The sequence below is a fragment of the Falco naumanni genome, chromosome 3 (genome assembly GCF_017639655.2).
Source record: "Falco naumanni isolate bFalNau1 chromosome 3, bFalNau1.pat, whole genome shotgun sequence".
Classification (NCBI taxonomy): Eukaryota; Metazoa; Chordata; class Aves; order Falconiformes; family Falconidae; genus Falco; species Falco naumanni.
Genome location: NC_054056.1, coordinates 18,504,011 through 18,526,960, shown reverse-complemented (window position 1 = coordinate 18,526,960; position 22,950 = coordinate 18,504,011). Strand labels below are relative to the sequence as shown.

The 22,950-nt window shown below is 41.8% G+C and overlaps 1 protein-coding gene across 6 annotated transcripts in view; it reads right to left on the bottom strand.

Annotated features, from left to right (window-relative positions):
- Positions 1-20,530, bottom strand: part of LOC121084905 (collagen alpha-1(XV) chain-like) — a 135,824-nt gene extending 115,294 nt beyond the window's left edge. For 4 of the 6 annotated variants that reach the window (XM_040586959.1, XM_040586961.1, XM_040586962.1 and 1 more), the window contains exons 1-2: positions 20,395-20,530; positions 12,828-12,910 (exon numbers count right to left, since the gene is read on the bottom strand). In XM_040586959.1, coding sequence (XP_040442893.1) covers positions 12,828-12,910; positions 20,395-20,450 — 139 coding nt within the window. In that variant the 5' untranslated portion in view covers positions 20,451-20,530. Of the gene's footprint in view, positions 1-12,827; positions 12,911-13,044; positions 13,396-20,394 lie in introns of those variants that run through there. The other 2 variants (XM_040586964.1, XM_040586965.1) reach the window with 1 other exon arrangement.
- Between the last annotated feature and the right edge of the window lie 2,420 nt (positions 20,531-22,950).

Here is a 22,950-nt window from a genome sequence, read left to right as displayed (position 1 = left end):
ATGCACATCTTTTTTTTTTTTTTTAATTTAACTTACCTAGTTGTGACTTTATAATAATAAAAATTTTCTTTTGGGGACTACATGATCCGAAATGCACAAGTATGGCAAATTCATTCAAATTATGCAACCACTCTGGAATCCCCACAAACATTAATACAGTATGTGGTGGCAGAATTTTTTTCTGAACAAGAGCTGCTCAGTCTAGTTTCGAAGCAGCTGGTGATGGTTGCTAACAGCAGGACCTTATGCTGCTTCATCCAGCTTCACCTATGGGGCAGCTACAGATATTTCAGACTAAAGATTGGATACTTATTGCTCGTTTATTTCCATTAAGACAAGTCTGAAATAAAGACCTGTACTTAGTCCAGTCATGCGACAGAATGAAAATACAAGCCTAATTCTCTGGCATGCTTTCTGCATCCAAACGCAGCGAGCACCAGGGAGATGTGGAGCACTTCAAGGAGGAATGGTTAGGGTTTGCCCTCTTGAAGAAAAACAAATAGTGGACACAAGGCAGAGGAATAATATGTTGAAAAGTGAGGGGGAAAAAAGCACATGGCCTCCACAGACAACTGGAAAAATCACATACTTCCCTTTGGAAATGAAAATTTATTTTACTGATGGGTCATTAACTGCTAACAGGACTGTAACATGTACTTACCACAGCCACCAATGAAATTAACTTGCTCACTGTGCCATTTTTGAGTGGAAAGGAGATGTCAGACAGGCCAGAAAAGTTAGTTCAACAGGCACTGCAAATGCCTGGTGAACCCTGATTACTTTCATACATCATTTTGTCTTTGTTTTACAACAGCTTTTTTAATTAGCCTTTTTTAATTCATGAAGGCAACACAACAAAATTGTTACGATACACAAGTAATTATTTTGAGAGATGTATTGATGCACATTATCTCATTGTGAAATAAAACATGAAGCCATGCCAAATGCCTTTGGATTATAATTCTGGGATAGTTTAACAATAAAATAAATTCAGATTCCAAGGTTTCTGGATTTCTATTAAAACACAATCACCACTTAATGTTAAGGCAGCATTTTCTAGTTTAGCGTCCTATAGACTGCCTTTACAGTCTGCCAGGAGCTGCTGGTCTCCTCACTGGTACTATAAGGCCAACATGGCAGAATTGAGCCTCAAGCATTACGTTGAAATTTGTGTATACCTGGACTGCCCAGCTCGGGATCAGATGCAGGCATACAGAAAAATTTCATCTGAACCAGTAAAACGTCCTGCCTGATTGATACCAAATAAACACTTTTTCATGGCTGGATAATGATTGTGGAACCACATTTTTTTTTTGTGGTTCATAATTAAAGAAGCAGAATATATTTCTACAGCTTATTACTAAAATTTTTTTTTAAATCCATTTAAAAATCTTCCCTGTTTTTCCAGCACATCTTAAAATATGGTCCCAGAACTTTATTTGATGATGTTTCAGCCATGTTTTAACTGAATACTTCTATAAATTGGACAGCTCTGGGAAAACACACTTGACCTGCTGTCGGCTGGGCCCAGCACGCCTAGCGAGGCGGGGGGCACTGGGGGTGGTGGGAGCGGCGCTGGGGGCACACGCTGAGCTCAGCTGGTGCTGGGCCACATTTATACTCCGTCGAGGAGTTCTCAGCTTCTTGGGCGGCCAGCAAGCAGCTGGGGGGCACAAGGAGCTGGGGGGCACGGCCAGGACAGCTGGCCCTTGCCAGCCAGAAGGGTACTTATCTACTTCAAAACCCCAACACTTACTCTACTTCAAAAGATATTGATCACACTATTATTCTCCTTTCTCATAATATAAAAAAAAGTTCTTGCATCCATCTAAACATAGATACACTGATGTTATTCAATGACGCAACTGCCTAGAATGGATTTTGACATCTTCCTTTAATCCACACATGTAAAATTGCCTACAGGTGTCCCCTCCTACATTACAGTGTGAAGCAGAGAAAATGACCTACCACCAACTCTGTACATAAACTCTCCAGACTGACTCTTCTTCTATCCACCAGTGTATCAGTGAAGACTTCCTAGTCTGTAAATACTTCAACCATTTTTTCTATGATGGAAAATGAATACAGTAATAAAAAGATGCTTTATGACCATCCTAAAATAGAAAAGTGGAATATACCGTTTGGGAGGAATAAACAGCAATTGCCTCTTTCATTAGTCACTCCATATGCAATGTAATTATCACTTCTATATAAATAACTGTGATATATCTTTGTCACTTTTTGTGGTAGATGTGGAAATATTCCAATATTTGTAACTCTGACTTCTAAAACATGTATCAGTGATTCCTGTGTAGGGGCATAATAAGAAGAAAAGTAATGCCAGATATGTGTATTGGCATATCTTTATTCCCAAAGCATATTTTGATATTCCTTCACAGCCTGTTTAATATCATAATTACATTTAATTCACACAAGCCTACTTCTATGTGAAATTATAGATCATTCAGCCCAGTCAGAGGATTGGGTCCTGACTGCTGAAATTATTCTACATAGCTGACAGACTCTCAGTCTTTTGTTCCATATTTTTTTCTGTTGAAAACTTTGAAATCTAAAACACGTCCACAGAAGATTTATACATTACTCATATTACTCCATCATTTATGTATTGATGTACTAGGAATATTTCCAGAGTTCACTCTCTTCAGTGAATTAAACATCCTCCACTACAGAAAAGAAACAACGCTTTACGGAACACACACAGTTTCAACTTTTAGAAATTTAGAGCTAGGGAAAGGTAAATTGAAACTACATTTGAATACTTGTGACATTTTTCTACTTAATTTCCAAGAGGATCCCAAGATGAGAAAGAAAGCAGATTAATTGTATGCCTAAACATGATCCTTCTCTTTTTATTTCATTCATGGTTTTTGGACATCATACATATTTATGACAGTCATGCTCCTGACAAGCAATTTTAAAATTCCCTTCTAACTCTTTGTTTAAAAGGTGAAAATGAATGGGAATTTTATTGCTTAGCTTCTGAATTAAATTCACTTACAACAAAATGTGTTTAACCCTCATAATGAAGCCCAGCAAAGTGAATATTAATTGCCTGTCAGCATCATATCTAAAACCTGATTACAAAATAAAATGATTTTTTTCAAAGCACACACTGCTTGACTGTTTTCTTTATATGGACTGCTCTAGTGGCTGTCTTTCTCTTTCTACAGTTTCCTACATTCCATAGGAATTTCTTTCATTCCATACATTGATCAATGGAGTTACTGTTTGAATTACAGCAGTCTGGATTCACAGTTTGTGCAAGATGTTTTTCTAGGTGCAGATCTTTAAAAAAATCAGCCACTGCCATGTTTTAACAATTTTTTTGTGCAGCTTCATTTCATTTGCTCCCAGCATGCTAAGGGTTATAAGAGGCCATGAGGAGTGAAACTATTTTAGAATCATATTTCATAACTCTCACATTTTGAGGCATAGATCTCACAAACTGAGAGCAGTCAGAATTCTGTGCTTATTTAATATACTTTTGAGACATGCATTTCACAACAAATTGTTTTGTAATGCCAGTGAAATGAGTATGTAATGTAGGAATATCTGATTAAAGCATAATTTTAAAAGTAGCCCCTTAAAACTGTTACTTCATTTATGAATCTAAAAGTTTATTTTCCATTCTTTTCTCTTCAATGCTCACACCAGAACTACCAACGATAATAAAACTAGATAGAGCTCTTGCCTCTTCCTTAGCCATACGCTACAGACACTTGGCCAAATGCTACACACACTCAGCCATACAGACCCCCGAGACCAAAATCCAGTGTCACATCAGGGCAGAACAGGGTAACAGTGCACACAGACGAGAATGCTGCCAGTGCTGCTTGCAGGATCCTCTTCCCCAGAAGCATTACGTTTTGCTTTCAGTTGCCAGGCTATAGGCAGTGCCGTGTACATCAACCAGTTAGAAGTGTTAAAAGAATTTTCTCCAAGGAGGGACATCACATCTAGGAAGTTCAAGGCTAAGGAGGCAAAGCCAAAGCTGTTCTGATCTGATAATGGTCGTGAACCATTTGAGTGGGAAGCTGGAACAGATGATCTTCAGAGCTCCTTTACGTCCAACTAGCATTTCCATGATTTTGCTTTACAGGTGGACAATCGCCTTTTGTAGCTGCCATTGCTCACGGCTACGCCACTGTGAATATTATTGGCATATTAAAGGTGCCTAGGAGGTAACCAGTCTGCCCAGAGAACTTCGAGGCCACAACGTGCAAAATTCTACATGCCCTTGAAGTCAAGAACCTGTTCCACTGATTTCTGAAGGTGTAACATGCCTTTAGAAAAATCTTGGAGAACTGGAAGAGTGGTAGACAGCATTTTCTTTTTTGAAGAAGGCACTTTAAAAAAAAGGTCCATAGAAAAGTAAATGAGGGTGAGAGGGAGGTTTAAGCAGCAAATGCTAGGAAAACAAGGTGAGTAGGAATTGCAGTAAAAAGGAAACATGGAAATGTCTCCAGCTCCTAGAGTGCTATGAAAATCCCTGCCATTAATTTTATGGTAAATATCAATACTGCAAACACCTAAATGTTCATATAGCTTTGTTTGCCAGGCATTTTCCATCCCACTCATTTTTGTGCGCACCATCCTGGGAAGTCTGGAAGAACTGCTTCTCACGTTCTGCTTTGGTCAGTTTCAGGAGATATGGATATTTTCAGGCCTCTTCTCAAGATATCAGTAAGCTGCAGGATGCTGTCTTTTAGACTCTGGTGCAGAACAGCACTTAGAGACGTGCCTTTTGGGACACCCCACCCCACTGATGCCCTCACACTTCACACTGCAACACAACCAACGGACTGGCAAGGAGGACTATGGAGCCTCATCAACGGATACTTTGATGTTAGGAGTTCCAAATATGACAGAATTCCCAGAAAAGTCTTAGATTTTGCATAATTTTCCCCTCATTTTCTTCACCACTACCTACTTTGCCTTGTAGACCACTATATACATGTTGCTGCCTAGTAATTAAACAAGCTACCAATACATCTATTTCGGCTGTCCACAGCAGCCCTTTGCCTCCTGAAGCTATACCTTCCTATACCTTCCAATGACACCTAACAGGACCAAGCCAGGAGCTTTCTGTGGGACAGAAAGAAACGCAGGGACAAACAGCAACAAAGCTAAATGAACATATTTCAAGAAACAATGTATACTGCGATGTCTGCTTAAGTATGATGGCTGTTAGTTGTCAAATCAAGACACTAAACATATTATGATGCAGCATATACATATGGGAGGGGGAGGACTTGCTACATACTGTCACCTGTTCAGCTTCTTTAGTACCATCAAGAGAGAATAGTATGTCTAGAAAAGCTGTAGTTCCTCTCCCATCCCAAACAGATCTGCTCTTCCTAGGTGACTGATTTTCCCATGAGTGTCTCAACAAGTCTTAAACTTTTTGCAGGGATCACTTTTAATTATGGGAGCACATTCTACTGAGACGTTCTGGTGAGTTTGCTGCCATACCATTGCTGCAGGTAGTTGTTTCCCTTAAAAAGCAATTTCTGTTTGGTTTGTTTAGCTTCAGTGAGGTAGTTCTGGCTCCTTCCAAGGCAATTTTGAGCTTCTGTTGGTCTTCCACTGTCGTTCCCCCAGACATAAGTGATGTCTCTTACTCTGTAGCCCACAGAAATCATGTAGCGTTTTCTATTGAAACAGCTTACCTAAGTAGAACTCTACGTAATGACAGACTGAGAAAACAGCACTTCCTATATAGGAATCAAATGTGCACAAGAGAGATCCTCTGAAGTTTCAATGACACTTTTTTGAAAAATCAAGTGGAAAATACTTGGCGCAAATTGTTCTCCACCATCTTCTTCACTTGGGGGAAGTGGTAAGTGCTTCTTTTTCACGTCTTTCTTTCTTGTATATATATATATATGTATATTTGGATATAGAAATGATGATTCTATTGTCAGACTGACAGTCTTTTGGTCTTCTGTAGTACTCGCCACAAATCTGATGCAAGACTTTTCTGAGCTAACAGTGCTATTTGCATTTTGTCTGCCCATATTGCACATACTCCAGTGTCACTTGCAAAATAATGTAATCCAAATGGCTTACTCTAAGCTTTATCTTTCTCAGGCAAACAAAGCCTTTGTGACTGAGATCTACCCACAAAGTTGTTGGGAGCTCTACCTTCTGCACTAGGAGAGCAGCACCCACATGTACATTGCAGTATGGACTCAAACACTGCAATCTGGACCCAGCGAAAGACAGGCATTGATGAGTTGGAGCAAATTCAGCAGACTGCTGCTCTAAGGCAGACACTCCGGTCCTTTAATTATTGTAGTTGCCCTTTACTGGACTTGTCCAGTATGTCCATGTCTCTGCTAAACTGGGAAGCCCAGAGCTGGACACAGAGCTCCAGAGGTGGCCTCAGCACCAAGAGGAAGGGAAGCATCACCTCCCTTCTCCTGCTGCCCGCACTGTTCCACACATGGCCCCCAGTGCCCGTGCCCTTCCTTGCCACGGGGCACCCTGATGGCTCATGGTCAGCTTGTCCACATGAGCCTCCAGGTCCTTTTCGGTAAGGACTGTGTTGTTTCACATTCCTTACATGTAAATACATAAAAATTAGGGTTTGCCCATTTTAGTCATTCTTTGGGAGAATTCTGCCTGCACTCTACTCTCCACAATGTCTGCAACTTCCCATGTTTGGGAATAGGAGCTACTAGAGATGTGAAGATTACACGGATAGAATTCACCACAGTCCAGATTGATGGCTGATTTTGTTGGTTTTTAAACCTGCTGTGGTTGTGGGATGTGGCCAAATGGGAAAAGACTGTTTGGTAACCTAGAAATAGTGGTGGCAAATAGCCATCCTCCTTTAAATAGATAACATTAATGACAACTGAAATATAGCAATCAGATTTCCCCAGACCACACAATTCACCATCTTTCTGGCCAAGGCACACCGTGCAAATTGGCAAAACTGCATGAAGTTGGTCAAACGTGAGTTAGCACTATGAGAAAACCCAAACCAATCCACAGCTCACAAACCAAAGGAAAGTGGAAGAAATCTCAGCCAAAGGGACAGACAGCCTCCAAAACAAGTGTTTGATTTGGAAATGAACATGTTAGAATAAGAAATAAGCTCTTTGGAACTCCAAATATCCCAAACAGAAACAGCTCCATCAAGCCTTCCCTTCCAGCGCTCACTCACTGGAATGGCACCTTGCCCCCGAAACCTGTGCTCGTGTCTGTGCCCACCTGCTCGAACCCAGCCAGGGAGGGACCCCTGCGCATGCGGGTGACGCTGTGCTGTGCCGGCTGCCCCCAGCTGCCTGGAGCAGCCCTTGTCACTCTCCCCAGCCACCCGCTCCCATTCGCAGCACAGGGGGGGGTAGCTCAGCACCTGCACCAGGCCACCAGGATCAGGCATTGTCCTTAGCATACCAGAAATTAATCACAGGTGAAACATTTTAATTAAATTGATGCTTGTTTGTGGGTACTACTAGAAGCACCTGGAGTACCTGGAACTGTGGGTTTTCACGCAGCAGCAGCTGCACAGGGCACAAATGGAGCGACAGAGCTGTGGTGCAACCTGTGAGTGGGCACGGCAGTGCCCCAGCGATGTGTGTGCACTTAGGTACTCAGGAGACCCTTAGGACTTCCTTCAAGAAATTTCTTGTGTTCCATAGCCTACAGCTGAGCCAGAACATAGAAACTTAGGGGGTTTAAGCCAAAACACATGTAAGTATTTCAGTACAGCCTTTGTCAGCAGGGCAGGTCCTTCAAACACCGTTCAGTGGCAAATGCAAGCGCAACTGCGGTTTCAGTTCTCTTCAGACTATGGAAACAACTGCTTACGCTGGGCTTCCAGCATGAGCAGGGTGCCTTCAGAGGGGACATGAAAACAGCCTTCATGACATGGTATACAACCCAGCTGTTTTCCCCTTCTGAGGCCTCCAAAAAGGTAAAAAACATCTTCTGTTGCCCAGCAGAGTAGCTTGGCAAATAGGTAGCTTATTGTCCAGAGGTGTTACACAGAAAACTAATCCAGTTAGAAAAGTGGGTAAATGGAACAAATTGACTAAATCAGGTTTGTTCTGCTGGTGTTACCAATCTCTTTGGTTGCTCATACAGATGACCCTGACTGAACCCAACTGATTTTCTACAGTAAATTAACTATGCTTTGCATGGAAAGGCATTTTATCAGCTATGAAATCAGGCTCAGCTCCACACTAAAAACATGTACAACAGCTGCCTGAAGATGCCTCTGAAAGATACACAGCGGCTTCTTCAATTTAGACTCAAGTGCAGTTTGATGATGTCCAAATGCTCAGCCTGGTACAAGAGGATGTAGCGTCATCTCCGTTATGTTTACGAAATGCTGTGCTTGATATACACCAGCATTCCTGTAATTGTGTTCTGTCTTAGGAAAGAGTAGACTGAGCCATCCATGTCACCACCTAAGTCATTGTGGTTGTACACATTTAACACTGAAAGCACATACAGCAGTTACTTGATAGAAACAAGTTTTTAAATGTATGTACGTATTTATTTACAGCCATTATGTGGGTTCATTGTGAAGAGAAGCTCAGGGCAGCTGCTCCTATGAATGACACCAGTTCATCCACAGCCAATGAAAGTCAATAATTCAGGATTCTTCCATTAAACTCAGCAGGTCACGAGTGCAAAGTTTATGTCAACAGCCTAATGACAGCCATTCTGTGTACAGAGAGCCAAGGAAAGAGACAAATATTTACTTTATGTAAACTATGGCTGAGCATGTTACTTAGGGCAAGAAAGAGCTGTTCAGCTTAGCTAATAATAAAACCCAGATGTCAATGAGAAATTTGTAAGTCTTCTTTTAGTGCACATAAGCAAAATGCAAACTGCAGAACCACATAAAATTATAACAATTTCTTTCCACATTTTTTAAAAGCATGAGCTGATTGGAATGCCAAGAACTGAAAAACACTGATAACTGCCTAGATAGCCTGGAAAAATAAAATGACTCTGCAAGAAGCTAGAGCAAGTCGTAGGGAGGACTCTATCATTCAGACTTCAGCATGGTTAGTACTTGGATTTTATAAATTCAGCTCTGTCCACAATCTGGGTACCAGCATGTTCAGAACCATGTTCTGAGCAACTTTTATTCACTAACTTACAGTTGAAGATGCAAAGCAACATGGAAAAAGTACACAGGGTAAGCAATGTAAATCAAGATACTTTCTCAGATGTAATTAAAGGCCCACTACATGTACCACAAGCAATACCAGGCAGAATAAGACAGACTGCACTGCTATGTACAGATAGATACGTGCCTAATTGCTATTTGATTAAAGGAGAAGTGACAAAGTAATTTGTTAAGACTCCACCGTATCTTTAACCCTCCCACACGAGCCCAGGTAGAATACGGTACTATGTTTGCACAATTTTCATGAACACAGGAGAAAAAATGTGAAAGCACACCATAATTCAAATGACACTGCATTTGGGTGAAGAGGAAGAAAGCATATTATTCCTTATGGTTTTGTACATGTGCTATGCAAGCTGCACTGAAAGGGACTAAAATCTTCCAACAGAGTTAGTAAAAATTCAGAATTCTAACTCAGGAACAGCTGAGGCTTCAGAACTCCAGTTTCACTCTAAAGAAAGGTCCAAGTATTTCTGAAGAGTTCGGGTGAAATAACAACTAAATCCCATCAATTTGCAGAACATGCAACAGAATTTTAAAATTCTGAATGAAATATTTCAATCTTTTTCACATTCTATCACAATGCATGTTATGTAATTTGTAAATCAAGCTATATCAAACCATTTTAACAGGCTAAACAGATGTGTTTTAATCACGAAGGGGTTTCAGCTGGTGCTGTGAATTAGTAACTCATGATTTTAAATACAAAGTTTTAAATACTCTGTTCTCTTGTTTGTCCCATTTTACAATGAATGCACTAGTCATTCTAGGACTTGGAAATGAAAGCAACACTTCTACTGAAACAAAAGGCCCAACACGAGGCAAGGTCACTGAAAAGGTAAACTAAACCCCTGAAGTTCTCGAACAGTTTCAAAGCCTGCCATCTGAATTTCCCCCCTACATTTCCCCACCATCCTTTCAGCTTGTTTCTTCCTTCCCACTAGGAACGGTCCATAATTACATAATTTCCTCAAGGCTTGGTTGAAACTCTTATTCTGTTTGAGAGCTGATCAAAGTTTTCTAATTAATCTTTCTAATGTCTCTCAGAAAGACCTGGCAAAGCTCAAGCCCTCTGCTGGAGGACTCCTGAGGCGTTTGCTTTTATCTGCACCCTCCACCACTGGTGCAGTTTGGTGCTCCCTGGGGAAAACAAGAAGACCATGCTGTAGCTGCCTCACTTCATAACAGCCAGCAAATTCACTGCCTCACTGAACAGATTGGCTGATTGGCAAAGGCAAAGATGACAAACTTTTCTCATCTAAACTCTCTGATGGTCACTGTTGTGTTGGTAGGGTTGGAAAAAAATAAGTTGCTCCTTCCCCATCCCTCAGTGAATAATTTAATCCATAAGCAATTTTCTTGACGTTAGTTAACCAACTCAAGAACACCTCAAGGTATTTTCTTCCTTTTGCATATAGCCTGTACGGCAGTACAGCAGGAGGCACCTGCACTGCTCCTCTAAAACCACGTTTACTCATTCCCTCCGGGGAGGCTGAGGAGAGGTCAGCTGTCAGAAGAGCAGTGCAGCAGTTTGCTGTGGGCTGGAGAATCCTGGAAAGCAGTCATGTTAAGGGCACAGTGACAAAACGAACACTGCGTAAGCATAAGCTTAGCAGCAAAAAGCCAAATACCAGAGAGTCAATTCATCTCCTGGTGTCACCAAACATTTTCATCTTAAATACACAGTTTATTTCTGTGCACTTTATTACTAAAAGGAACTGTGGGAAAGGAAAAAGAGGTTATTTCTGCAATAGTTAGACTAAAAGATTTGAAGTATATACCTATTGACTCTTCAGTAATTACAGGGAGAATTTATATGGTTCATGTATCCACAGCACCAGAAAGAAAGGAAGATTATTCCTATTTCTAGCACTCAACACCTGATTTCAGGAGATGAAAGTATTTAAGCCAAGCATCAGGAAAATATTGCTTATAACATAGTCTGATGTTGTGGATCAGGAAGCACAACATACCTATCACATCAGGCACTTAAAAATCAGATAGTGGGATAAAAAAAATGTAGTGAACATTTGAAAACAGGAACTTCTGTATTAACAGAGGAATGAGGAGGGAAGCATATTGGGCTAGGATGATCATGCAGGAACACATGACCAGAGCAGTCTCCGAGTCTCCAGAGATCTAAGGAGGCTTGCATAACCCCACCTGATCTTCATTCATGGTAAAGTTGGGAGTCTTTCAGCAGTAATAAGATGATGCACAGAAAGAAACTGTGCTGTATCAGTAGTGGTTGTCTTTCCTACTTCTGACTTCTGAACTGACTGTCAGAGGGCAGGGTACTTAAAGAACCAGAGCTTCAGGTGATAGAAACTGGCACAGATTGATCAAAAAAGAAACTGTGTCAAATAAATATTTGTTCTTTTTATGGCTGTAGTTTTAATGAGCCTCTGCTTATTAAATGTAATGTGCCAAAATTTGGTTCTCTCCTGTCCAGATCTCACTCACTGTACTGTCAAGAACACTGTATATCGTCAGGTCAAGTAAAACATTTTTGCCTGATGCAAGAGATTTATCTCTGATGCCTATACAGTATATTGTGTTTCTGTCACTATTCAGGCATACGTTAACATTTTCCTCATTCTAATAGCTGGTACCAGTTTGTTTCCTCAATTAATTATCAGTAATACAACATTACATATTTCTCATCTGCACTTACAGCATTTCTTAGTGATAACTAATCTGTGGCTTCTTCTCCTACTGAAATAACTACCTAGAGCTTCAGCTCTTAAATGCACCATCTACTCTATGGCAGTTAAAATGGAACAAAACAGTCTGAGTAACATTAAAGTCTTCATGTGCAATACCTACTTCCCTTCAATAATTTCTAATGCTCCTATCACACAGTAATCTAGGGGTCATTTAAATAACAACTTCAGACTATTTTTATAAGATAGTAAAAAAATCCTTTCTGACATAAGCATAATTGTTCATAATGGAGAAGTAATATATGAAGCTTTTTCACATCTCCCAAAACTACACGTAAACTTTTAAAGCAATGTTCTCTCCCTTTAAGCTAAACTTGAGGCTATGCCTTCCACAGATGCTGCAGGATTTAGCTCTGTCACAAGAACATATGATCTGCAATCACAGGAAGACTTTCACTGAAAGTTCATAAAGGCTGGGCTGGTAAAACTAAACCTTTAACTCGAGAGATCTGAAAATCACAATTTGCTCAGATACTTACCAGGAGAAATCTCTGTGCACTGGGACACACATCACAGCCGTGTCTGTGCTCACACTGTGCCTGGCACATTCCTGGTACCTCCTGAGTGACACATACCTCTATCCTAATTGCTTTCTGCTACCTTTCTCTGATGTGATACACCCAAACCCACTCAGTGTTCTCCCCTCCTTTGAAGTACTTTCTGTTGCTTATTACACTATGAAGAAATATTGAGTGAGCAGGCACGACAGGCTGCCTTACAGCTGGGGAGCCAATATATTTCTTTTCCCTTTTCCAGAATGAATGGCAACTTGAGCTCTTTAACTCACGGCAGCTTCCCTACATGAAACGAAGAACAGTAAGCAGCAGAGAAAATGAAGATCTGAAATGCAGACTCTTTTTCCATACTAGGAAAGCGTCTCTTAAAATTAACCCTTACTCTCAATTTATAGATGTGGTTTGGAGAAGCCTTACCTTCTATGATCTGAGCAGCTGAACCAGCACGGAGTGAGCAGCCAAAAAGCAGCAGGAGCAAGCCCCAGGTCCACCAGGCATGCCTGGAGCAGGTGTGCCAAAAAACAGAAGGGGTGGGGGGTAGGAAAGAATGAAACCAAAGAGTGTAATACAGAACCACACGGGGAAAAATTAAAAAACAAAGCAAAAAGTAAAATTTAGAAGTGAGACTTCTTACCATGAGAGCATTTTTTGAAAGTCAGTTGAAAGACCTCAAATGAGGAAAAAGTTCAGTGCACATGGGGTTTATGTCTATGAAAATAAAAAGTTAATAAAAGCAGGAGCCTGCTGCTTCTCCTCCAGCATCCAGGCACAAGTGGAACAAAGGCAGCTCTCAGGCGCTGTGACTCACTGCAGCTCACTGCTCCAGCTCTGAAATACGACTCCGTGCAGACTTATTTTCCTGCCAGACCACTGCCGAAAATCTCATACTTTATTTATTGATGGACACTCCTTACTGCTGTACATCATCCCACGTTGTCATTATCCCGTTACTGTCTTTAACTGCTGTGTACCCTGAGCGACAGCAGCATAGTCTCTCCAGCTCCCCACCCCCACCACCCGCCCCAAACCTCCAGCCCCCAACCTCCACTTACTTACCCGATAACGCATGACCCAAAACATCCTTCCTGCCAGCATTATATAGCCAATGATAAGCATTCTTATATGCAATGGGACGTTCTCTGGCCATTGTAACCAAACTTTAACAGGAGCAACTTTGAAGAGAGGAGCAGGACAGAGCAGCCCCAGGTACCCTGCAGCCCCACTGCCCAGCTCTCCTGTCACCTGCAGAGACGTTTCGAACACACCCTCTTCTCTGACAAACAGTCCAAGTTTAATACTCCTGTCTACAAAGAGTTACACCCTGCACGTAGATTAAGAGTGTGTATCTAGTCTACCTTAGCAGCTGTACATATATGTGCCTGCTACAGAGATCCTACAACTAAGCAGTTCTAATAGTTTCCATTAAAAGTGTTATTTCACCCCTCCCTTTAACTTCATGAAAAGCCTTTTTTCCACATGTAGTTCTTCAAAGCCAGTTCTTGCTCAAGGAAGAATTTTTGCAAAAATAAGTTTGCGATTAATCAGACAATATTTAGGTCATAAGATTTTTAACAAAGACTGCAATTGTCACTTTTGGACTGGGAGAGGAGGGAGCCTGGAGAGCACTGCATATGGAAAAACCTCGGCGGGCTCTTGGTAGACCGAAGCTGGCAGGTGCTGAGGGTTGCTTTAGGAGATTCAAAACTAAAACTAGATTTACCTAGGATGGGGCACAGAGGACAGAGAGGAGTAAAGAACTCTGCAGTAATGAAAGGACAGTCCCAAGCAATAAACAGAATTAAGAAGAATTTCATTGCACCACAAACAGAATGCTTGACTTTGGGGGTTTTGCTTTGTTGACTATTTTTGAGGAGTATTTGGTGTTATGTGGTTTGGTTGTTTGGGGGTGGGGGGGTATTTGTTTGGGTTTTATGATTTTATTTTATTAAATAAGAAAAACTAGAATCTTGATTCTGCCCCAGACTATCCTCCTAGGTTAGAAACCACAACAGGTCAGCTCCCCTCAGGTATATTTTTAGCTGAGTCCCAGGTCAGCATTATTCGCTATCCGCCTTCTGCTTAATGATAAGGAAGCAAGAGATCAAACTATCTTTTAAAATTTCTTATTATAAACACACATTGTTTCATCTTCTTCAGTGGACCAAGGCCCCCCTTTTTTCTCTTCCATAGTACTATATCAGGGCTGAAAAAAGTTTCACCATTCATTGTTTCTACATCAGGCTGTCAGCTCTTTCCTTTCTCTCTCCCTGAAGTTTCTCCATTGCTATCACCACCAGCAACACTGCTTATAGGAACACAGTCTGCAACATTTGTGCAAATAATACACCAAAAGCATTTATTTTATGCCTTTATGTAGGAACACTATGTATATGTTATCCCAGGAGAAAACACTAGGGTTTTTACGTGTTCTTGTAAAACATACGTATTTACAAGCCTGGCTCACTTTTCCATTTTTTTCAGGTATTCTTTAGCAATACTACCAAGAGCCATTATTAGCCCTATAAAACTATTTTTTAACTTGGTTCCTTCTTTCAATAGTAATTCTTCTGTCCCTCTGTACGTCAAATGTCAGAGGCTCACCTGCATAATGCGTCCTGTTGAAGTATAGTTTTTGTGTGGTATATATGGCCGGAATACATGTCTGCTTTTATGTCTTACAGTAGACTAACATTTTGGAGACAAATGTATGATCAGGCTCCAGATTTATAAAATTGAGGTGACTATGTAGCAAGGATTTTTTACAGTATAAACTGCAAAGATTTCATTTAAAAAATAAAATTTCTTCTATTGTTTACAATTGGATGGATTTTTCCTCTGATTTTAGAAAACCCATAGAAGAGAGGAAGTAGCACCTCTCCTTCTCCCACAAGTAATACACTGTTCATGCAGATGATCTACATCAAATTCAGCTGAGAGAGTCTTTTGTTTCCTCTGGATATTTTAACATGGATGTCTGGCTACTGGGTAAAGGAAGGCAAGGCAAAGCATGTTCTTGACCTCTGCATTCCATTGGTTTTACATGGACAGCAGTGGAGGAATCCCGAAATACAAACAGCGTATTACCCTCACTCCTGCAGGGCTCTGAGATTTCTTGAGTTTCTAGTGTTCCTCCACAGCCCTAAGGATCACAGAATACCGCCAGGCTGGCTGTACCTGCTCTGCCTGTGTCAGGCTCCCCATGAGGGCAGTGACATTTGTACACATCCACTCAGCTTTTATCTTGCTGTTTGAATCGCCCTTTTCAAACACAGCAGGGCTCCTTTGAATTAAGTTGTAAGTGCTTTCCTTCAGCATTGGCTACAGCTGTCTCCAGCTAAGCTGGTGTTTTCCTGCTGGTTAAAAATCTCCATTTTCCAGGCAGAAGTTTTGTTTACTTTCCTCAGCTCTGTCAACCGATTGCATTCCATAAGATTTGAAATGGCAGACTACAATTCTGCCATTGCAGCTCTTCCTCATTCTCTGAGTTAGTCTAGCTGAGTGTTTTATATTTCTGATCACCTCTTTGTCAAGAAGTTTGTGTTTTTCCTCCCAACTGCAATGCCAATTTCTTAGCTGGACATGTCTAGCCTCTATAATCATAGGATTTAAGAACGATAAGACTCTTCTTGTGCAAGATAAGTGTTAGAGAAGCAGTACGCACCAAGGCCTGAGTGAGTTAAGAACCACGCTAGAAGAGAATAAAAGGTTCCTCTTTTGTATCCCTTGGCAAGGAGGCCCGCAGCTCAGTCGCACCTTTCATAAAGACGACTCTGCTGCTTTGTTTTCAGTTTGCATCCTGCTGATGTTCTTTGACACCTCCAAGTTCTTGCACTCACAAGGGGTCACCTCTTCACTGCCCATTCGGTTTTCTCCATGCTCCTTGTGATTTCAGAATCTTCTTTTACATACCCCTTCCTCTCATTGCCTTTCTGCACTGAGTGTCAACTTGCATGGTCATTTCTTGTACTGCAGCCACCCCACACCTCCAGCTACCTTTCCAGCCTTTCTCAGAGTTCCTCTGCTCACTTGTGATCTTTGGTGGAGTCGGGGGAACCATAAATGCACGATGCAAATAACCCCGAGATTTCTTGAGTGACGTAGCAATGTTCTCCATATTTTTTCCCAATGAGGAACACAGCTGGTGTACTTTCTTGACTGTGGCCAAGATAACAATTTCATGGAACTCTCATAAGCTCGTTAATTTGCTCCTAGGAGGTAACTATGTATAATTAGGATTTCTCCTCCCTCTTCCAACACATTTCTAACAAATGGAAGAAATTAATTTCATCTACCATTTTATTCTCCACTCATTAACTCGCAGAGGATCCATTTGTAATTCTTTATAATCTACTCCAGTCCTTATTGAAAAAAACCTCACCAGCAACTTAACTGCACAGCAGCCATGTAACTGCTTGCCCTCACTGGGTAAGGCAGGGAGCGCGGATGTCTGCAGAATACAGCAGTGACCTTTCCCTGCTACAAAGGTTGGCCGCATGCGTGTCACCTTTTGGCCTCTCTTTTAACCAACTGGTCATGCACAGTACTCCTTGTGCCTCAGCTTCCTGAAAAACTGCTGTCAGTCTTTCTGGGTACATCATTTAAGTGATGGATTGCTTCAGGATATGCCCGTTCATCCAGAAATGCTGAACGGCATTTTGGCTTTGAATATCATCAGCTAACCACGCCTCGACAGCTGCTCCCATGGTGGCTTGGTAATACACTTTCACAAGCACAAAAAATGCTTCAATACCCCGTCTTCTGCTTTTTCCTGCTTTAAACAACGCACCTTCAAAACAGAAAGTTTTAGAAGTCTATAAATGCTGGTTTTAGTATATATTTATGAAGGAGTAAGAGTGTACATTTATGTACCTGAAGACAGGCATGTACCATACCCTACAGCAGGGTACAAATTAAGGTCACAGAGGCAAAGAACTCTGGCACTTTCGAGCTCTTTAGTGCTTCATTTCACATAATTTGAATGTTTCCGCCTACTCTACCCCTCCCTCACAGTATTATAAAAAGCACTGGGAAAAAAATGTTAAATCTTTCACACAGCTGGAGCTGTCTGGCAAAGAAGGCAAAGGGGAATCGGGGATCTGAAGCTTGCAGCAAAGCCCTGGGCAGAAAGGAATCGCCCATGAATGCTTATGCTAGAACGTGGCTTTTAGAGGGGAAGAGACCAGGTCTGTGGGAGACACAGATGGGTATGGGGGCAATCAGGCTAGTGGAGGGATGGATGAGAAGTGTTCCCAGAGGGGAACAGGGCTGAGTGAAAAGCCTGGGACAGGAGGCTTGGGGTGGGTGAGCCCAAAGCTGAGGGACACAGCAAGCCAGCTGGGAAGCAGGAGGCAGGGGAAGTCTGGGGGTGCTACTTCACACTAGGTGACAAGGGAGCCAAGAAGTAAGTGTTTAGACATACATATTTCCCTTCTACAAACTCAGTCTTCAGCAAGGTAGCATGACTAGGACCTCTTCTAGTCTGTGATACTTCTGCTATAACCAAGCACCCATGAAACCTGCTAGCAAAGCTTGTCTTGTACCATGTACTAATAGCTCAAGCAGCATATGCTGTGCATTCAGTTCTTCTGACGGCACATGCGACTGTCAGTATGCCCTTATCAAATTCTAAGTTTGTATTCTAAAATGCAAAAAACATTAGAGCTATTAACTGATTATTTGATGGGGTCACAAAAATTACCATTTCCAAAACTGGCGGAACTGTTTCTGATAGAGTCCATGGTGTTGGCATGAGGCACAAAGCCAGAATTCAAACTGGTCAGTGTTCAGAAACCGAGCAAGCAACTGAAATTATTCAATACAGTGTGTGGGACAACTGTAAAACCAAGCATAAGTGGATGTTCCACTTGTAATTTAAACTCACTTGCACTTCAACACTGATCCTATTGCTATATTAAATCAATTTATCATTAGCAGAAGGGTGCATAGTTTTAAAGCATATTTAAAAAATAAGTCTTATCTATATTAAGTACATGCATTGCACTGAAAGGCTCCATTCACACTAAATGTCATACATTCCTTTTATATGAATAAACCCAGAAAAAATTATATGCAGCACTTTTGCCGTCTGTTTCCATGTTCAGCTGAGCTGAAGAAAGATTTTCTCCTACACACACGGACATGCACGCACACACACACGACCTACCACAGGGTATAGAAGGTAAAAAGCTTCACCAGAATCCCTCTCCCCATTCTGTGCAAGCTAACTTGGCTCAAATATTTTCCTTTTTAAAATATTCATAAAGTTTGACTCAAGGAGAGACCTCATTGACTACTTTTTAGACTGCCTCGAGAGAAACTAGTATAAAGCATGCTCCCCTATACGCGGGGACAAATCTCTTGTATCACTGGTTCAAATGAAGCAGGGGTTCTCAGAAATATAAAATCCTGCTTTGTAAGCCCACCACAATGTGTTGCAAATGTCAAATCTTTAATCACCATTAGATTATTGTCTCAAGTTTCTACATTATAAATCATCATCATAACATGGTCAGGACTGATAATCCACCTTTGCAGGTAAAAGGAGTACAAGTACTTTGCTTAGATAAAAATTAAAAATCTGGCCTTATTGAAAAAGGTTTTCAGATGCCTACAGTGCAAGGATATTACCCAGCATACTTGTCCTAAATATACATTTAGATCAAGACAAGGATCAGCATGAGACCTGGTATTTATAACATGCATACGATAGCAAAGAACACAGCAACATCTTTTTTTTCCAGATCTAGTTGTTACACTCAAAATCTCATTTATGGGCAAAGACGCAGCACACCTCTCAAACTGTAATAAATAAACCCAAGAACGTGAGGAGACATGGGACCCACCTCAATAAGCAGGGCAAAGGTATCTTTGCCACCAGTATGGCTGACGTGGGAAGAAGGAATTTAAACCAGGAATGGCAGTAGAAGGACAGAATTATCAGCAGCCCTGTGAGGGAGGGAGGGACAGGGCTGACAAGCAAAGGGCATGGGGCAATGCGTCAGGAAGGAAACACAAAATCAGCAAAACAAGGCTTCAGCATGGTCACCTCCAGCATTTGCAGGTAAGAAAATTACTGGAAAACCCCAGACCCTTGCTGGCAAACCAGGGCTTGGGGGCGCCTCTCTGAGGTGCATGTACACTACACACATAGTGTGAGGCATAGACATGGTGAGTCATAGACCTGTGCGCAGCTGCAGGGCCACAACCCTGTCGGAATTGCAGAGACATGGTGGGATGCCTTACAGGTCCTCTCTGCTACCCACGGGCTGAGGGAGGGGATCCTTCCCCCCTGCCCGGCACCGGTGAGGCCGCGCCTGGAGCCCTGCGTCCAGCTCTGGGCTCCCCAGCACGTGAGAGGTACGGGCATGCTGGAGAAGGTCCAACGGGGGGCCAGCAAGATGACTAAGGGACTGGCGCCTCTCTCCATGAGGAGAGGCTGGGACTGTTCAGCCTGGAGAAGAGAAGGCTCAGGGGAATCTCATCCCTGTGGGAGGGTGCAAAGGGGACAGAGCCAGGCTCTTCTCAGGGGTGCCCGGTGACAGGACCGGCGGCAGCAGGGATAAACACGGGAGGGTCCCTCTGAGCATCAGGAAACACTTGTGAGGTGACTGAGCACTGTCACAGGTTGTCCAGGGAGGCTGTTGAGTCTCTGTTCTTGGAGCTATTCAAAAGCCATTGAGACAGACACAGTCCCAGGCAGCCTGCTCCAGCCTCCCTGGGCAGGAGGGCTGGACCAGATGACTTCCAGATGTCCCTTCCCACCACAACCATCTGTGATTCCAATATTGCTAGTATAATGGAATTTTTAACAGTCTAATTCAAGGATCACCATTAGTCTTCATCTAATTATTGCAGAAAAAGAGTGAAAAATAAAGCAGCTAGGGTACTTACATACAGGAAAAGATGCAATAATAGCAATAATATAATTAAAAATTTAAACAGACATATTTCTTAGCTTCTACCCCTTTTCTGGTGTTATGCTCACCCTTCCACTGCTCCTCTGGGTGCTAATGTCAGTGGTTTCACTCTGGTGTTGTCCATGGGGATGAGGTCTTACAGCAAGTTGTCAGTGTCTGGAGTCCTTTTCTGGGAGGAATACTATATTCATGCTGTTCCTTGTTGCTCCCCTCTAAGACCTAAAACACATTTCCTCTGCATTTAGGTCTTTTAAAAAAAAAAATTGAAATAAAATCCACACTTGAGGTTAAAATCCACACATAAAAAGTGAAACCAAGATACAAAGTAAAGCTAAGGCCTATTCAGAAAAAAAAGCCATCACATATTAAGCTGCAACGTTCAAATAACAGAGGTGGAAGAACAGAAATTCCTGATCTCATGAAGTATGACAGGCACAGTTCTCACCAGTTGTCAGTGGAAAAATGTCAGTCAGACAAGGCCACTGTGTACTATGGCTACATTTGCTGGCAGGCTGATCTAATCTTATTTGTGCTGTAGAAAATATATTTCTGATGAACACCAAACTTCACTTCCAAAGTGACAAAACTGCATGTTACAGGAACTCAGATTTACTTGCCAACACAGAGTAGCAGTGTCACAAGGATGTCTGAAATAGATTTCTCTTCCCTCTTCAAATCTCCTTTATCCAATAGTTCAGCTGCCATTATTTTACTTACAGAAAATTAAGATATCCAAATGTCTTAAAATTGGAAAATATTTGTAATGATTAGGAGAATGAATTATAACCAAAACCAGAAGTAATCAAAGCATTGTCAAATCATCTTCAACAGTCTGTTGGTAAATTATTTTTTTTAAAAAGTCTATACCACCTATTCATAAGACTAAAAGGACATAAATAAAAACTTCCAAAGCAGAAACTGCTTTAAATAAAAATGCCAATTTTTATGTCTTAAGGCTCACTTTTCAGTTTACAGAATGGAAAAATTTTTTTCAGGAATAATTTTCTTTGAGATTATCATCTATCAAAGAACTTTAAAATTAAGGACAGCACATGACCACTGTATCTGACATCACATTTCAGCAGATAAATGCATTCTTTGCTCTTCTCCAAGTTTGTCTGTTTCTGCTTCATCAGCGTATTTTTGGAAAATTCTTTCCAAGCGGCAGACTAATGTAATTTTGTGAACTGTTCTCCCTCTCCTCTAAATATAGTGCATTCTGCTTTCCTTATTGCCTGTTGTCCCATCACAAATTGTGGTTCTTCTGATTGCTTTCTGGCTGAGACCTCTGGAATGACTTGAGGTTAAAATCCTTAGGATTCAGAGGTTAAAAAGGAAACTCGCCCACAGGTAGTAAGGCTGCTATTTAAGGGAGCAAGGGAAAGAAAAGGTAGGCATTTAAGTACCAGAAAAAGTAAACACACAATGCCAGCAGGACAGAAAGAGTGCTTATGCTGCCTGTGACTGTCACAGGGTAGCTACCGCCCACGGTTATGAGACAGAAATAAACACATTACCCATGTGCTTGACTCTTTTTCCAAAATTTTCAAAATTTAAAATTAAAAGTTGGTTATACATCTTAAAAAACAAGATGTGGGTGAAATAAGCTTTGAGCAACAATATGATTCACATGTTTTAAGTCTGACTCTTTTTTCACTGTTTTTTTTTTAGGAAGAGTTGTTTGGCACACAAACACACCCATTTATGCTTTTTAAATAACTTGTTCAAAATGAAAAAAATCCTTCCTCCCCCCTCCCCAGGTGACACAGGGGCATGCCTTCTGACACACCAGCAAAGACCACTCAATGCTGCTGCAGCAACTCATGCAGATCAAGGCCAGGCTTGTAACTAGACGTGATTCTTAGTAAACAAACTCTTCTTTCCAGAAACAAGAAAGAAGTAGACATGCTATTTACATGCCCAAAATCTCTGCCATCACTAGTCAGACTGTCAGGAACGTACCAGACCTGCGTATAAAGCATGAGGCCCTGGCACTGGGACCACCACGCTGCAGCCCTGCCTGTTGCCCCAGCAGCCACGCTTCCTTCTCTTTCCAGGCCCAGGCTGCAGAGCCAATGCCGGTGGCGCAGCTGTCTCCTCCAGCCATCCTCAGTCGCACCTTCGCAGCCCAGAGTGCATGCTCCATGCGGCTGGCCAGCAGCAGCTTCTGGGCCACCTGCCTCACATGCCCAAAGAGCGTCAGGTGTCGTTCCTGCCAGCCTTTGCACAAGCTTAACTCATCCGCATCAGATCGACCCGATTCTCCCCGGCACAGCCTGGGGCAGGAGCACTGCCACGTCTTGTTCTGCTGCCCGTACGCCGCGATGCGCTGGTGACCACGGTGCTGTGAAGGGCAGCAGAAGGAGAACAGTGTCCATGCATCAGTGTATGCATCACTGCTAAGGGGCTCTGTCAAAACAGCCTGTAAGTGTCATCCTCAAACATAAAATTAAAAGGTTACCTTCACCGGCTATCTCCTGAAACAACAAATTCCATCATCCAAAGGTTTAATTGTAGGTTAAAAAGAAGAAATTATCAGTGACCAAAACACTTCTCTGCTTTATCCAGATAAATTGTGTAGTCCTTGAATACATATTTGGACAAATAAAAGTGCATCTGTTTCT